Source organism: Schistocerca cancellata, chromosome 8 (assembly GCF_023864275.1).
Source record: "Schistocerca cancellata isolate TAMUIC-IGC-003103 chromosome 8, iqSchCanc2.1, whole genome shotgun sequence".
NCBI lineage: Eukaryota > Metazoa > Arthropoda > Insecta > Orthoptera > Acrididae > Schistocerca > Schistocerca cancellata.
The window spans coordinates 151,896,088-151,913,573 of record NC_064633.1 but is presented as its reverse complement, the minus strand read 5'-3'; the positions used below and the strand labels follow the sequence as shown (position 1 = coordinate 151,913,573).

Here is a 17,486-nt window from a genome sequence, read left to right as displayed (position 1 = left end):
CAATACGAGCACGAAGAGTCTCTACATTTGATGCCGGGGTTGCGTAGACAAGAGCTTTCAAATGCCCCCATAAATTAAAGTCAAGAGGGTTGAGGTCATGAGAGCGTGGAGGCCATGGAATTGGTCCGCCTCTACCAATCCATCGGTCACCGAATCTGTTGTTGAGAAGCGTACGAACACTTCGACTGAAATGTGCAGGAGCTCCATCGTGCATGAACCACATGTTGTGTTAAAGGCACATGTTCTAGCAGCACAGGTAGAGTATCCCGTATGAAATCATGATAACGTGCTCCATTGAGCGTAGGTGGAAGAACATGGGGCAAAATCAAGACATCACCAACAATGCCTGCCCAAACGTTCACAGAAAATCTGTGTTGAAGACGTGATTGCACAATTGTGTGCGGATTCTCGTCAGCCCACACATGTTGATCGTGAAAATTTATAATTTGTTCACGTTGGACTGAAGCCTCATCTGTAAAGAGAACATTTGCACTGAAATGAGGATTGACACATTGTTGGATGAACCATTCGCAGCAGTGTACCCGTGGAGGCCAATAAATTGCTGATAGTGCCTGCACACGCTGTACATGGTACAGAAACAACTGGTTCTCCCGTAGCACTCTCCATACAGTGACGTGGTCAACGTTACCTTGTACAGCAGCAACTTCTCTGACGCTGACATTAGGGTTATCGACAACTGCACGAAGAATTGCCTCGTCCATTGCAGGTGTCCTCGTCGTTCTAGGTCTTCCCCAGTCGCGAGTCATAGGCTGGAATGTTCCGTGCTCCGTAAGACGCCGATCAATTGCTTCGAACGTCATCCTGTCGGGACACCTTCGTTCTGGGAATCTGTCTCGATACAAACGTACCGCGCCACGGCTATTGCCCCGTGCTAATCCAAACATCAAATGGGCATCTGCCAATTCCGCATTTGTAAACATTGCACTGGCTGCAAAATCACGTTCGTGATGAACACTAACCAGTTGATGCTACGTACTGATGTGCTTGATGCTCGTACTGTAGAGCAATGAGTCGTATATCAACACAAGCACCGAAGTCAACATTACGTTCCTTCAATTGGGCCAACTGGCGGTTAATCGAGGAAGTACAGTACATACTGACGAAACTAAAATGAGCTCTAACATGGAAATTAAGCGTTTCCGGACACATGTCCACATAACATCTTTGTGTGTGAGGAATGTTTCCTGAAATTTTGGCCGTATCTTCTTGTAACACCCTGATTATATTACGAGGAGCAAAAATAAAGTAATGAGACTGATGTGAAAAAAATGTTACTTACCGTTTTAGTCAAGTTTAGTTTTGTCTCCTTCAAAGTAGTTCCCTTCTGGTTGCACACACTTTTTGCAGCGCTTCTGCCATGGATGGTAGCTATTCTGGAACTTATCTTCTGTAATATTCTCCAAGACCCTCGTCACAGCTTTTTGAACATCTTGTGTTGTTTGAAAATGGTGTCCCTTGACCGCCGTTTTGACTCTTGCATATAGAAAAAAAGTCGCACGGAGCGATATCTGGTGAATAAGGTGGCTGCCGTAGTACAGAAATTTGAAATTTGTTTTAGGTTAAAAATTGCTGTACTGTCAGAGCAGTTTGGGATGTAGCATTATCGTGATGCAGAATCTAATTATCAGCAATGTTGGCACAGACACAAAGAACTCTTTTACGAAGTCTTTGTAAAATTTCTTTGTAGTAATATTGGTTAACTGTTCGTCCACGAGGCACCAACTCTTTATGAACAATTCCCTTGGAATAAAAGAAGCATAGATGCATGCATTTCACTTTTGACTTTGACATGCGAGCTTTTTTTGGTCTTGGTGATCCCTTTGAGCACCATTGCGAACTTTGGCGTTTTGTCTTTGGATCGTACTGAAAAAAACACTTTCATCATCAGTGATAATACAACTCAACAATTCTGGATTGATTTCCGTTTGCTCTAACAGATCGGCTGCCACATTTTTCTGTGTTTCTCGCTATTGTAGTGTGAGATTTTTGGGGACCATGTTTGAACAGTTCTTTCTCATACAAAGATCTTCATTGGTACTAGACGAACCGTTTCTCAATTCAGCAATCATTTTCGCGAATAATCTTCGATCAGATGGTACGAGATCACGCACCCTGCCCGTGAGGTTGATGGTCGTCCACTGTGGTCTTCATCTTAAATATTTTTTCTGCCAACGAAAAACTTGAGCTCTTGACATAACCTCCTCTCCAAAAGCCTTCTGAAGCTTACCGTAAGTTGTCGTCGTCTTTTCACCCAATTTAACGCAAAAAGAAATGGCATACCGTTGCTCAATATTATGCGGTTCCATTTCCGTGATGAGAGGCACAAACACGTGTTAACTTATTACAGCTCAAGTCACGACTGAGCAGATGCATCGATGTGTCGCTTGGACTAGAAGCAGCTTATAGATCAAGGTCAAAGATATTGTGCCTACGCAAGCCTGTGGGGTTGTCACATCTTGCAAAGAAAATCAGCCTCATTACTTTATTGTCGCACCTCGTAAATTCTTTCTGTTTCCTCACCTGAAATTGTAAGTTTATAGAATGTTGTGTGTATGCTTCTGACACGAGTAAATAAATCAATAGTTCAAGAATACAGGGTACACATACTGCCTTATGGAAACACAGCGATCGCCTTGTATGGTTATTTTTATTGTATACACTGTCCAGTCACATTTACGTGTTCACATATCAAAAGCAAGAACCCTTTGCAGCGCGGACCGTTGCGAGATGCGCAGGAAGTGAGTGAATGGTTCTGCTATGCCGTGGCCACCTGCTGTTGAGGCTGTGGCGCGAACGGCCCAATCGAGGTAGTCCCACAGCTTCTCGGTTGGGATTAAATCCGGCGAGTTTGGTGGGCAGGGGAGTACTATAATCTAATCTCGGTGTTCTTTGAACCAAGCACGTACACAGCTAGCTGTGTGACAAGGTTGCATTGTACTGCTGGTAGATGCCATCGTGCCGAGGAAAAACATATAGCATGTAGGGGTAGATATGGTGCCAAGAACAGTTGCATATTTGTGTTGTTCTATTCCAGAATGACGAGATCACTCAGGGAGAGCCACGAAAACATTCTCCAGACCATAACCCTCTCTCCTCCGATCCGTACCCTTCCGATGATTATTGCAGGGTGTTTCCTTTCAGGCGTCAACACGCTATACACGCCAACGGCGTGATTCACCTGAAAGGCCACCTGTCGGCACTCAGTGGACGTCCAAGTGCGACACTGTTGTGACAAATCCAGTCTTCGTCACCGACGAACTGCAGTCAAAATTGGTGCATGAACGATGACAGCTGTTGAGGCCTCCACGCAGCAACATCCGTTGTAGGGTTGTTGAGGAGATACTGTTGTTAGCACTTTGATTTATCTCGCTGGCCAGCTGCTCAACAGTTGCACATCTGCCTATTTGCTTCTGTCTCGGATTCTTCGGCCGACGCTCGTCTGATGATTTTACTGACGTTTCGCCAGCACGAGTGGCTGGCACTGTCAAAGCTTCACCCTCCCTTGCCGGTGGTGAACTGGCAATGGAGGGTGATGCTTTGACAATGCCAGCCACTCGTGCTGGCGAAACGTCAGTAAAATCATCAGGCGAAGGTCGGCCGAAGAACTCGAGACAGAAGCAAATGGGCAGTTTGCCAACAAGTGGCCACGAAAGCCTTTTTGAATTGCACGTCAATTTATCCGTACTCGTATCTGCATCCATCACTCACCCCTATAGTCTATGGCCTGTGTCGCAACACAGTTGCCTCGGCAGAAGTTTCGCATAGCGTCATTTTGGCGTGTGCGCTGTATTTTAACTACGGGAGGCACGCGAACAGTCGCTTCGGAAATGCTTCCACCCTTGGCCCAAAAGCGAATGATCATGCCGTTTTGAACGTTAGAGATATCGTTCCGTTTTCGCATTGCTACAAGGACTGCTATATTTTACGCCCCCCCCCCCCGCCCCCCCTCTGGCGCGCTTTAATGCCCCTCACTACTAGTGTTGCCACCCCCGCCGTCTGTTAGTGGTTATTACACGTTTCCATCGAACATAGGCCGTGGTCGAAATGTTGTGACTGGTCTGTGTATTTCAGACTGACGTCTCATAAATGATACCGTTACTGGTTTCGGCATATTACCAAGCGATCATCAGATTATATTAGAAGCAAGTTATATGACGCCGACCTGCACTCGCTCTTGGCTAGCAGCAGTCTAGTAACTGGCTGTCGGAAGTGTACAAATGATAACAAGTGGAATCTGATAGCTACGCTACCTGTGTTACCTGAAGCTGAAATACGGTACATTTAGTGAAAGTGATCAAGAACAGCTATGTGTAATTATGTTGATCTTATTCCACATTACCTGTAGATACTGTTAAAAATTCTTTGTTTCTGTTTTAACATGTATCTGTCAAAACGCTTTCATGTTTATCTGTCTGTTCGGAGCAAATTTCGGAACTGGTTTTCAACTAACTTCCCCAAGAGTTGGAAATTTGCTACGTAACTCTGAACCAAAGGACAATGCAGTATTAACTCTCTTTCTTGTATGCTGTATGGCGGAGGGTACATTGTGTACCTATGTCATTTTTTCTTTTTAATATGTTTCTATTAGTTCGCTTTATGTCTGTCTGCCCATTCAGTACAAACTTTGCATGTGGTTTTAAACTAATTTCCCGATGAGCTAAGGATCTGAAATTTTAAATATGACTCAGAGGTGGATGACAACACTATATTAAGTGACTTTCTTGTCCGTCTGTTCGGTATTAATGGAGCGTTTGGGTGGGGGGGGGGGGAGGGGAGCGTTGGTAAGGCTGGAATCTTGGCTGGCCTGCAGGACCCTCGTGTTGTGTGGGTAGTATTGGCATGCGTTCCTGGTGGTACGTCAGCGGACAGGCGTAGGTGAGGAGGGAGAGGGGGAAGAGGAGATGTGTGCAATATATGTGACGTACACGTGCATTCACAAAGCTGTGGGTAAAAAGTAGTATATATGTAAATATTTTTTAAATAAAAATATAATCTCATCGAAATTTTTGATATTCGTTGAGAAATCTCACAACTAGAAGACTATAAAGAAGAAAATCCTTGTTTAAGTAAAACAAAATTTTTAATATAATGCGATTTTAAATCGGGCGGAAACACAGAAAATAATTTCTCCTATTTCCAAGCAGATTCCTTCAGCCAAACAATACTGCTGAAAGTTTCGCTTCTGAATTTTTAGTAGCTGTGATAACACTTGCAATTTTATAACAAAAAACGAGGGTTCATCATGTAGGTAGAAGTTCGGAGGTGAAGTATTCATGCATCAATTACGTGCCCCATGTTTATCATTATAAACCTTGTGAGTATTGTCGTATCCATTAAAAACACACAACGACAAAGTTTGAGAGCTATCTGTATGGGGTTAGAAATCTGTTTGGGCTAGGAGAAAATATTTACTATTTTTTGTCTAATTTAAACATGTACTCCATTGAACATTGATTTCTATTTACAGAATTACTTAAAAATATGTTGAGCTGAAGAGCAGATAGCAGTTACTTAGCTGCTGGCAGCACTCCAGCCAAACACACACACACACACACACACACACACACACACTAACACTGGGTAATCAGTAGATGACACCTGCGAATGACAGTGAAATACTCAATTGGAAAATCAGCAGCCTCATTTTGATTTTTGAGCCTCCTATGCACACGTATATTGATGGAGCCTGTTCAGTTGTCACAAGTGAATTGAAACCCAGTGCCTGTGTTTGTCCCAGGTACGACCCAAAGCGAAAGTGGCCGTGGCTATGTACACCCTTGCTACGGAGCGTGTGTGAGAGATAAGAGCGCCAAGCGACTGGCAGACAGGCCAGAGCCGGCGGCGTGACGTCACGGCCTGCCGCCTGCACCGCGCCGCCCCCGCCCTCCCCTACCTTCCACGTTGAGCAGCACGGCCATGTTGATCTTGGGCTCGGTGTTGACCTGGCACTCGTAGATGCCGGCGTCGCGCGGCTGCACGTACTCGATGCGCAGGTTCCACTCGTCCGTGCCCTCGGGGTGCATCACGTTGAACCGAGCGTCGCCCGTGTACGTGAAGATGCTCGACGTCAGGATGTGCAGGTCACGCTTGCGCATCCAGGACACCTGCGAAGAAGAAAGTAACAGACGGCTGCTTATCTGGCCAAGCGGAAAGGAAGCTTCGAGCTGGACTGGGAACTAGCTATGGTAGTTAAAGAACGACATGGCTGTACTGTCTCCCATTATTCAAAATGCTTCACAGCGGAATGAAAATTGTGCAGACTCAGACGAATTTACGTACTTATAACGGTAGTTGAGAACATTACTAGTCTTCACAATGGAACTATTAGTACTGTAACCATAGTTGAGCCAAAACAGCTCATAAGATACTCAGATGTTATGGGTCAATCACAAAAGGTCTCCCAGCCATTAACGCCATACGATCATTTTATTTTTCAGAATGATATGATACGCTGGACTCTTCAAACATACATATTTCTTTCGTTTGTTTCACAAATATTAACACCTTTCTCTCGCCGCAACGTATTTTATTTCAGGAAATGTACTCGCAATTGCGAATATTAACCACCATCCGCTTGTACTGGTGTGACGACAACGAAAACTTATAGAAGTCTGGGACTCGAACCCAGGTTTGCTGTTCTACGCGAGCCGTCACATTAACCGCTTCGGCTATCCGTGCACGAATCGCGGCTAGAAAAAATGGTTCAAATGGCTCTGAGCACTATGGGACTTAATTTCTGAGGTCACCAGTCCCCTAGAACTTAGAACTACTTCAACCTAACTAACCTAAGGACATCACAGACATCCATGCCCGAGGCAGGATTCGAACCTGCGACCGTAGTGGTCTCGCGGTTCCAGACTGTAGCGCCTAGAACCGCTCGGCCACTTCAGCCAGCTGCCCGCCTACATCCCAACTTACATATACCTTCGTCTGTGTGTCACAACCTGCACCGTACGTTATTTATATTCCTGTCCAGGAAGGACATATTTATTAAGTGCCGAGGGCCCGGTTCAGGTTAATAAATATATAATTCCTGCAGACGCTATTCTCCTTTACTGTACAGTTTTGTTTATACCTTCGATAATTAAAGATTAGAAAACAGTTCCCTTCTTAATTTTTACACAAACAAATTACTGCTCACAGTTATTCCTTTTCCTGCTGATATGCGTTTCCTCTCATCTGTCATAGGTGAAAGGTCGAATTTCACTTTACTTTTGAAATACGTACGCATTTTCACGTCAGAACTTTTTTTCGTAGTTTCCATACTTCGTAACCTAACCAGTGACCAGATGAGAGGAAACGCAGGTGACAGCCGGAGAAAATAACAACTGTAAGCAGTAATTCATTCGCGTAAAAGTTATGGCGTGAACGGTTTTTCTAAACAGCAACTATAGCTTATAAAAGTAACACTGTTTCACTCATGATTAAATCCGCTGATGAGGCCTTAACGCGAAAGACAACACTTCTCTGGGGAAAATAAAATAAATTGCAGCATGAACAAGTATTTCAGTTTATAAAGCCTTTATTTCTTGTTTATTGTGGATGATGTACACCCCAACATTGTGTTTCGTTTCAGGATGCGCTTGTGTGTGTGTGTGTGTGTGTGTGTGTGTGTGTGTGTGTGTACGCTGTCCGGATCGGAGGGTAAGACGGTGGCATAAATCTTCCGATTGGCTTGATTCGGCACGCCAGTACCGATACAGAAACACAAATAATTACAGTTTCTGATAAACAGGATGATTTATTCAAGAGAGATAGCTTCCCAAATGAGGCAGATCAATGTTCCATTGGTCCATCTTTGGTCCTTATGTAAGCAGGTATTCTGCCTGCCATTCGTTGACAGAGTTGTTGGAAGTCCTACTGAAGACATGGTGTAAAAATCTGTCCAGCTGGTGTGTTACATCGTCAAATTCCTGAGATAATTAGAGGGCCCGGCTCGTAATGTGCAAAAATTCTAGATTATAGAGAGATAAGGCGACCTTGATGGTCAAGACAAGGTTTGGCAAGCAAAATGAGCTGTAGAAATTCTCGGTATGTATATGCGGGGTGAAATGTAAGCCCGGGATAGCTTGCCATGGTGGGTAGCAAAAGAGAGTGTCGAATATCGCAGACGTACCACTGTGCTGCAACGATGCCACGGATGACAACCAAATTGATCCTGCTATGCAAAGGAAAGGCAAACCTACGTTTCTAGCATTTGTCGACTTAGAGAAAGCTTTTGACAATGTTGACTAGAATACTCTCAAATTCTGAAGGTGGCAGGGGTAAAATACAGGGAGCGAAACCAGATGGCAGTTACAGGAGTCGAGGGACATGAAAAGGAAGCAGTGATTGGGAAGGGAGTAAGACATGGTAGTAGACTCTCCCCGATTAATTCAATCTGTACATTGAGCAAGCAGTAAAGGAAACAAAAGAAAAATTCGGAGTTTGTATTAAAATCCATGGAGAATAAACAAAAACTTCGAGGTTCGCTGATGACATTGTAATTCTGTCAGAGACAGGAAAGGACTTGGAAGAGCAGTTGCATGGAATGGACAGCATCTTGAAAGGAGGATATAAGATGAATATCAACAACAGCAAAATAGGGATAATGGAATGTAGTCGAACTAAGTCGGGTGATGCTGATTGAATTAGATTAGGAAATGAGACACTTAAAGTAGTAAAGGAGTTTTGCTATTTGGGGAGCAAAATGACTGATGATGGTCGAAGAAGTGAGGATATAAAATGTAGACTGGCAATGGCAAGGAAAGCGTTTCTGAAGAAGAGAAATTTGTTAACATCGAGTATAGATTTAAGTGTCAGGAAGCCTTTTCTGAAAGTATTTGTATGGAGTGTAGCCATGTATGGAAGTGAAACATGGGCGATAAATAGTGTGGACAAGAAGAGTATAGAAGCTTTCGAAATGTGGTGCTACAGAAGAATGCTGAAGATTAGATCACATAACTAATGAGGAGGTATTGGATAGAATTGGAGAGAAGAGAAATATGTGGCACAACTTGACTAAGAGAAGGGATCGGTTGGTAGGACATGTTCTGAGGCATCAAGGGATCACCAATTTAGTATTGGAGGGCAGCGTGGAGGGTAAAAATCGTAGAGGGAGACAAAAAGATGAATACACTAAGCAGATTCAGAAGGATGTAGGTTGCAGTAGGCACTGGGAGATGAAGAAGCTTGCACAGGAGAGCTGCATCAAACCAGTCTGAGGACTGAAGACCCACAACAACAACAATGCAAAGAATTGGCACACCTCACTCCTGGTTGTTGGGCCGTATGGCATGCGACAGTCAGGTTGATTCCCCACCACTGTCCGGGTCGTCTCCAGATACATCTTGGCATGTCATCGGAACTCAGTTCGAAGCTGGACTCATCACTGAAGACAGTTCGACTCCAGTCAGTGAGATTCCAGCCTAAAAACGAAGGTGGAGTCACCGTAGATAGTGGAGGGAGACCAGCTTGACTATCGCCCAAAATACCACCCGACGAACAACAGTGATGGCCTCGGGTTTCATTTCATTCCATAGCAGGAACCACTTTGATTATTGTCTGCGGCAACCACACAGCACAGTGGCACGCTAACAGCATTCATCGGCCCTTTTTGTTGCCATTCATGGCAAGGCATCCTGGGCTTACATTCCAGCAAGAGAATGCCCGCCCGCACACAGTGAGAGTTTCTACTCGCTATTTGGACAGAATCTGGCACGGCATTACACAGAAGGATGTCCAGCAATTCTATCAGTAGATGCCAAGCAGAATAACTATGTAAGGAGCAGTGGTGGACAAACGCGTTACTGACTTGCTCAGTATGTGAAGTTCTTGGTCTGGGATAAATCATCAAATGTTTCTGATACTGCAAGCACCTTTTTGCCTCTACATGTTGTAAGTAGACTGTTTAGATTTTTATATTGGTAATGCCACGTAGCGCTCTGTATGAAAATCACTGGCTGTGCTGTGTGCAGCCTGTGGCTAGTTTGCATTGTTGTCTGCCATTGTAGTGTTAGGCAGCGGTAGCTGGATGTTAACAGCGCGTAGCGTTACGCAGTTGGAGGTGAGCCGCCAGCAGTGGTGGATGTGGGGAGAGAGATGGCGAAGAAGTTTTGTAATTTGTCATGAACTGCTACATATATTATGACTATTAAGGTAAATACATTGTTTGTTCTCTATTAATATCTTTCATTTGATAACTATCCCTATCAGTAGTTAGTGCCTTCAGTAGTTTGAATCTTTTATTTAGCTGGCAGTAGTAGCGCTCGCTGTATTGCAGTAGTTCCAGTAACGAATATTTTTGTGAGGTAAGTGATTTCTGAAAGGTGTAGTTTAATGTTACTCAGGGCCATTGTTTTGTAGGGATTATTGAAAGTCAGATTGCGTTGCGCTAAAAACATGGTGTGTCAGGTTAAGCACAGTCGTGTATAAATTGCTCAAAGGGGACGTTTCAATGTGCAACACAATGACCGATTTTCGTTCCATTCATATTTTGTCTTATAGTGCATCTGAAAAAAAATCACGATTCTCCGCTAAGAGAAACTGATAAAAATTTCTTTATTACATAACCAGTTTCGGTCCACACCATCAGGTATCACACACGGTACATGTAGCACCAAAAGATATGAGATCCATAATTCACCAGTTATCTCAGGCAATAATATAAATTACTTCGTTAACTGTAGATATGTATCAGGCACTGCTCTCTTTCAGCATATATTATGTATCATCTTTCACGATTAAGGGCTGAGGAACTCAATATACTGTTGACTGCACAATTGATTACGCAAACAGTAGAGAAACGGGACAGTACCGTAAAATACAAACCCACAGGGAAAATTAATTAATATATCAAGTCCGTCAAGAACTCTTATCAGTCTCTCGATAACGCAGGAATGTACAGAAAACAGTGTAAAACACGGCTCTGAGCACTATGGGACTTAACTTCTGAGGTCATCAGTCCCCTACAACTTAGAACTACTTAAACCTAACTAACCTAAGGACACCACACACATCCATGCCCACAGCAGGATTCGAACCTGCGACAGTAGCGTTCGCGCGGTTCCACACTGTAGCGCCTAGAACCGCTCGGCCACAGCGGCAGGCTAAAGCACTGGCGGCTGCCTTCTATAACGAGGGTATTGGAAAGTTGGCACAACGCTACGACAAACGTCTAAGTCGGATCGGCGACTACGGAGGTAGGTACCTGGAAGTTGTAGCTAACTGTTGCAAATATAACAGTTTTGATTTTCACTATGGTTTCCATTTCGCGACCTGTCGTTTCTTACTTTACGAATGTTGTTGTTGTTGTTGTTGTTGTTGTGGTCTTCAGTCCTGAGACTCTTTTGATGCAGAGCTGCATGCCCTCGTGAAAAATTACGGCTATAGTTTCCCGTTGCTTTCAGCCGTTCGCAGTACCAGCACAGAAAGGCTGTTTTGGTTAGTGTTACAAGGCCAGATCAGTCAATCATCCAGACTGTTGCCCCTGCAACTACTGAAAAGGCCGCTGCCCCTCTTCAGGAACCACACGTTTGTCTGGCCTCTCAACAGATACCCCTCCGTTGTGGTTGCACCTACTGTACGGCCATCTGTATTGCTGAGGCATGCAAGCCTCCCCACCAACGGCAAGGTCCATGGTTCCTCTCGTGTTACCAAAACGGACTGTCTGTAACAGAATGCCCGCTCTAATATTTCCACATCGATCTCTTTGAACGGTCGCTTCTCGGTCCCGGATTGCACAGTACTCCACGTGGATTTTACTTAATTCAAAAGTCACAATTTACACATAAAAACCGGACTTTCGCATGTCCCTCCTTCCCAGTCGTTCGCGGTTACTTTGCGGCACTCTACGGCCGAGTTTAACTCATTGTTTCGCAAAATTATCATATCTGCTCAGATTCCCTTATACCCACGTCCGAATACGATCAAGGCTGAGCTCCTAACTGACTTAGACTTTAGAAAACAATTCCGTTAGTCCACAAAATATGAGCGAACGTACTGTCCTTTGATGACATGATACACCTCATAGCTAATCTGATATTAGTATCAAACAGCACAATCCCACGTCTTTTACATCTGGCCAATCACAACGTAATTGCTTTTAGAAAACAATTAATTAAATGACCAAATTTAGAAAATCCATAATTATCAAATAATTCCTTCTTTAAATGACAGAATTATAGCAAATTTCTTCTTCTTTCACCAGTACCATAAACTGGGTAGTTACCCTTTGCAAATTCCCCAAATATTTCTCCCTATACAACCGCAGTTCTCACGCTAACGTATTATCAGGTAATACATACAATAGTATTCATTTATTAAATACTTCGCATTCGCCCTATCATTCACACTAATAATGAAACCTATTGAATCAACAATAATTAGTTAAAGTCGTCATTGTCACAAGAGATGAAGTTTCGTTTTCGACGTACTTATTTCGACTTCTTTATCTGTATAATTTCATAGTCTGTAAGGTATTGACACCTTTCGGACATAGCCGTAACTACTTGTGTCAAGTTAGAATAATGACTCATGCCGGCCGCGGTGGTCGAGCGGTTCTAAGCGCTTCAGTCCGGAACCGCGCGACTGCTACGGTCGCAGGTTCGAATCCTGCCTCGGCCATGGATGTGTGTGATGTCCTTAGGTTAGTTAGGTTTAAGTAGTTCTAAGTTCTAGGGGATTGATGACCTCAGATATTAAGTCCCATAGTGCTCAGAGCCATTTGAACCATTTTTTGACTAATGTATTAAGCTGATGCTCGCTACATACATTGGCCCGATACAAGGTGCTGCGCCTCTGTAGGATGATTAGAACTCTTCAGGATGTTGTACGGCGGTATTATTATTATACAGAATACTTTAAAGTGTGTAAACTTTAAGGACCTTCCTAAGGCCAAGTCTTGCCTTGTTTCATGTTTTCGTAACGAACAATGTTACAAGGAAGGAAATCATACTGGTTATGTCTTCCTGGTAACTAAAATAACAATTACCTCCATGACCTACGTAGTTAAGTGAATTGCTTAGTAACTTTTTTATTGCTTCTGGACAAAAAGGTGTTTGAGGTCGTCAAGATAGATGGCAAACCCTCCACACCGTAGTGGACAATTTATCATCAGCGGCGTGCTGGACTTAAAATTTCTGCAACTGGCAAAGTGGTTGAATTTCCCCTATACAGAGCCACACCCGACTGCTGGAACGGTATACATGCTCAATGTCAACTAATTAGAATCGGATGTAGTTTTTGTGACAGGCCGGTTTGTATTCTTGCGGCGTCTTCTGATTGACATTGTTTCTTCGAGTCCCCCACGGAGAACGACCGCTCTGCAGGTCCTTGTGGGACCCCCTCGCTTCTCTTTTATTCGGTGCGGCTGTCCCCCATCCCCTCCAGACCCTCCCGACTGCCCCCCATCCTCTCAGAATCGGGGAGAGCACTCTCCGCAGAGCCAGACAGCTTTGTTTCCAGCCAATTGGAGGCGCACGCAGCGTGAACCACGGCCCCTGCGCTCTCCTGTCTCGATGTGCATTTCTGCCGCTCCGCCGAGCGCACGGACCTCTTCACAATTGCGTCGCGTCCGCAGATGCGCGACGCTCCCGCGCCCTTTGCACGATAAGCAGACGTCTGCCCGACTGATGATAACACGAATTCCCGTCGCAATTTCTGTCCGCATTCGGCTTCCTCCACGGTTTCAGGTGAGAGCATCGACATTCCACAACACAATAACTTCGGCAAATAGCATCTTCATGTCCCTGTAGCGTAATAATTCGTCCGTTAGTTCACAGAGCACATATCGCTGATGATGAGAACAGTCTGAAAGATGAGTTTCTACACTCAGTTTTCAGAGGGAAAGGGTATTCTCCACAGCACATTCGTAAGGCGCGATGAGTGAAAACTTAGTGTAGGCGGTCCAACGATGAAGAGGATGCAGGGCTACGGCTGGCCATTGTAATATTAGTAATTTTCGCCTCACAACCATTAATATACGCTCAATAGTAAACGCCTGATGGCCTAAAGTTATCGAACAATTGTAAAGTAAAGGAAATGAACCATCGCATAGCAGCGACAGAATCTATTGTTCTTTATCTTTGCCGTTCTTGCGCGGTGCCTGTAAATCTCTATGCACATATATCGATTAATGATATGAAAAAGAATTCTGTTGCTTCAAGACAAATGAGGCATTGGGCGCCTCACCTTTTACTGTTTGTATTCCATGAAAGGCGGACGCTGTCTTGCTGCGTTCCGCATCGGTATTTTATATTTTATGTGAAAATATTCAGTAAATACACTAATTGTTATTTTTCCAATCAGAAAACATGTAGTTTCTTGTAACTGATTACGAACGGACGCCATCTAGAGACATTTTGACTGTTATGTATAAAGTATTTAACCACACTGGTCATCTATTGGAATTTGAAATGAAAAGGTACGTAGCATTAAACAACGTGTGTTAAACACAAGTGTGCTTATTTTAGTAAATTAACCTCGATGATTTCCATCTCTTCATTTACGTGAATGTTAGTTATTTTACTATCAGGCTGATGGTCCGAACGCAGCATGAGGCAGAAGGAACATTATCGTTTTTCCTATTTCTGAATCAGCTCTTTTTTTAAATTGTGTAGTGTTGCATTTTTTTTTAAACTCTATAAATCTTCTGGTCCCTTAGTGGTTTTCCGGGTATGACTACATCGCGACTATGAAAATGCACAGAAATGATAATGTTTCTTCTGAACGATCTCAAATATATCAAATATATAATCCAACTAGGTATTTAATGCTCAACGTATGTTATTATAATAGTGCAATCAATCCCTGATTCTGTTGTCAAGTCGCCCACCTAAGTATTCACTTTTTTCGACGTTTTTCAAAAAATTTAAAATAACAATTATTTTTCCTTTTCGACCCCCAAGGGCAACGCTACACCATAAACTTATAGAACTAAGGAATACCAACAGCCGTACTTTTTATAGAATATAGCAATCATCCGACCAATTTCGACACTACGTTAGTGTCATCTTCAGGTCCCTGTGCGAACTGAATGGTGATATCCAACCCTCAGCGCATATATACATCAAAAAATGGCAACTGCATTCAGATTAAAACAAAATATTTATAATAAAAAGTCACTTGCTAATTTCAGTAAACTTAGGTATTACAGCACTGAATCAAGTCTGAATGTCTTCATGGAGCAGAAACTTTACTTTTAAATAGAAAGAGGGATATTGAAGAAATTCAAAATAAAGAAAGAAAGATTATTAGGAAAAATCAGGCTCCAAAATCGCAGATGCAGAGGCTTACAGGCTCAGAAGTAATAAGGAAATAGAAGAATATACAGAAATACATGGTGACATGAGAAAACAAAAGACTTAAATTTTATGAGCACATTAAAAGAATGGCATCAGTAGGTTGACGAAACGAACAGTAGAATTCTACGAAAGCATAAGTAAGGCCGAAACTGATCCAAATAAATGGATAGCTGCGATTAAGGAGGATCTTAAGGTAGCCGGTATAATTCAGGCAGACGTTACAGATAGAAAAACAATCAGACAAAAGATAGTTGATTGGAAAATCGGTCAGAAGGAAATTAGAAAACGGACTGGAACACCGTGGTCTGATGAAAGAGAGAGACTTCATTACGATCGGGTGAAACAAATTTGGACACAAAGGAAGGCCAACCATCAAAAGTGACATTGACTGATTGTACGTCGCATAGTCCTATTGCACCCATAAGTGAATAATAATAATATTTCATAAAATGTACAGCTGTTTGTACATATTATTTCTACAAGTAAAACCTAAGGCGGACATAAAGAATGAAGAAAAAGACAGAGAATGATTTAAATCCATGGTTTTCTTTCCATGTATGGGAAACCTGTCGTTAAAAATAGGTCCAGTCCAGACTGAAAACGAAGCCAAAGTGGTATTTGGCCCTCCACTGAAGACAGAAGTCCTTTATCGTTTTGTCAAAGATGATTTTGTACTCTGCTCGCGAGTATGGCCTTTGATATATCGGGCAGACGACTCGTACAATCTGAGAGAGATGCATGAAGCACCGTAGTGTAGTGTTCCTACCCAGTCTTTCAACAAAGGTAATAAGTCTTTAGGAAAAGAAATAAGTAGTGAGCAGACTTGTGTGAAGTATTCCATGACTAGCCGAACGCAGGCAGCCGCACTGTGGCGACATGTGCATCAGAATAACTTACACGCAAAGGGATTGCAACACGAGGCTAGCAGCACGCAGTGCAAAACTTATAATACAATTTCTAAAAAAATATTTTTTGTTTGTGTGTATAAATCCATGCTATCGATTAATGGTCAGAGCCTTCTATTTTTCAGAGAGGGTCTAAGAGAATACTGGATCTTTGCATTTGTCTTTCTTCCTCACGGCGTCAGAATATGATGATCGTGGGCTGTTTCTATAAATTATTTCTAATGTAAGTAACCATATTGACTTACCAACGATTATTAATACGCTAGATCGCATTTTTATTTCAATACGTATTATGCTACGATTTTTTTTTCAGCTTCTCTCGCGGGGAAGGCGCGACACTTGAATTTGGCACCGATCTGCCATTGACGTGATTTTGCTATTAACTGACAATGTTCGGTTTTGCTTATCATATGACCTGAGCATGTAATCATTCATTCGGAGAAGAAGTCTAACGTTTTTTAATCAGTCATACAGCATAAAGCGGTTTTCTAATCACGATAAGCAATTAACATTTTCTAAGTCCATCGGTCCACATCCTCGTTGCGCCACACCCAGAAGCAATGCGGGGCACTTACAAACTTCGTTCTGGTTAAGTTTTATTTGAAATAATAGAGTGAACAGAGGTGAAAGCCAATTCACAAACTGCACCTCACAGCAGTGAACACCAAAGCGGGTTGGTCGATGTCACCACACAAGGGTGAGACTCTTGTTATGGGCGACGTGCCTAGGTCCCAGCCTTAGTGAACGAAATGCGCATCAGAGGTGTATGAATAAGTCTGAAGTTTGAGAAAGGGCACAGTTTTCATCGCCGAAGTTCAGCAGCACCACCACGATGGCAAGAAGGGCGCCAGGTAGTCAGACAACTATGCATCGTTAGCAGCACTGAGTTCTTCAGTGGGCTGGTGTCACAGCACCGCCGACTTGCCACCCATTCCTGCTGCTACCAACGCTGAATTCCTAGTGGGACTTGGGGAATAAGAGAAAATTGTCGTCCGACTCCCGACAGAGAGCAGCGAATCGAATCTCGTGCAAGTCCGTCTCCACGTGTCGCCGCAGTGAAGACTAAGGAACCGAGGGGCCGCCAGGGCCCCACGCCACCGAGGGATGTACGACACCATGGACATCAATTACCACGGACTCCAGAAGCTACTGGCCTACCACAGGTCTGCTGTTAGTTTCGCAGAGCGTCAGGCGAGCATGTATGGCGGACTCCGCCGTCAATTACGACAGCGCCGGCCAAGGACAAAAATGGGAGGCACGTTTATCTTGTTGAGCCATG

General features: G+C 43.4%; 1 protein-coding gene across 1 annotated transcript in view; it reads right to left on the bottom strand.

Moving 5' to 3' along the window:
• Nucleotides 1–17,486, bottom strand: part of LOC126095432 (uncharacterized) — a 133,128-nt gene that overhangs the window by 98,981 nt on the left and 16,661 nt on the right. Inside the window, exon 2 of the mRNA XM_049910226.1 lies at nt 5,915–6,125. Coding sequence (XP_049766183.1) covers nt 5,915–6,125 — 211 coding nt within the window. The remainder of the gene's footprint in view (nt 1–5,914; nt 6,126–17,486) is intronic.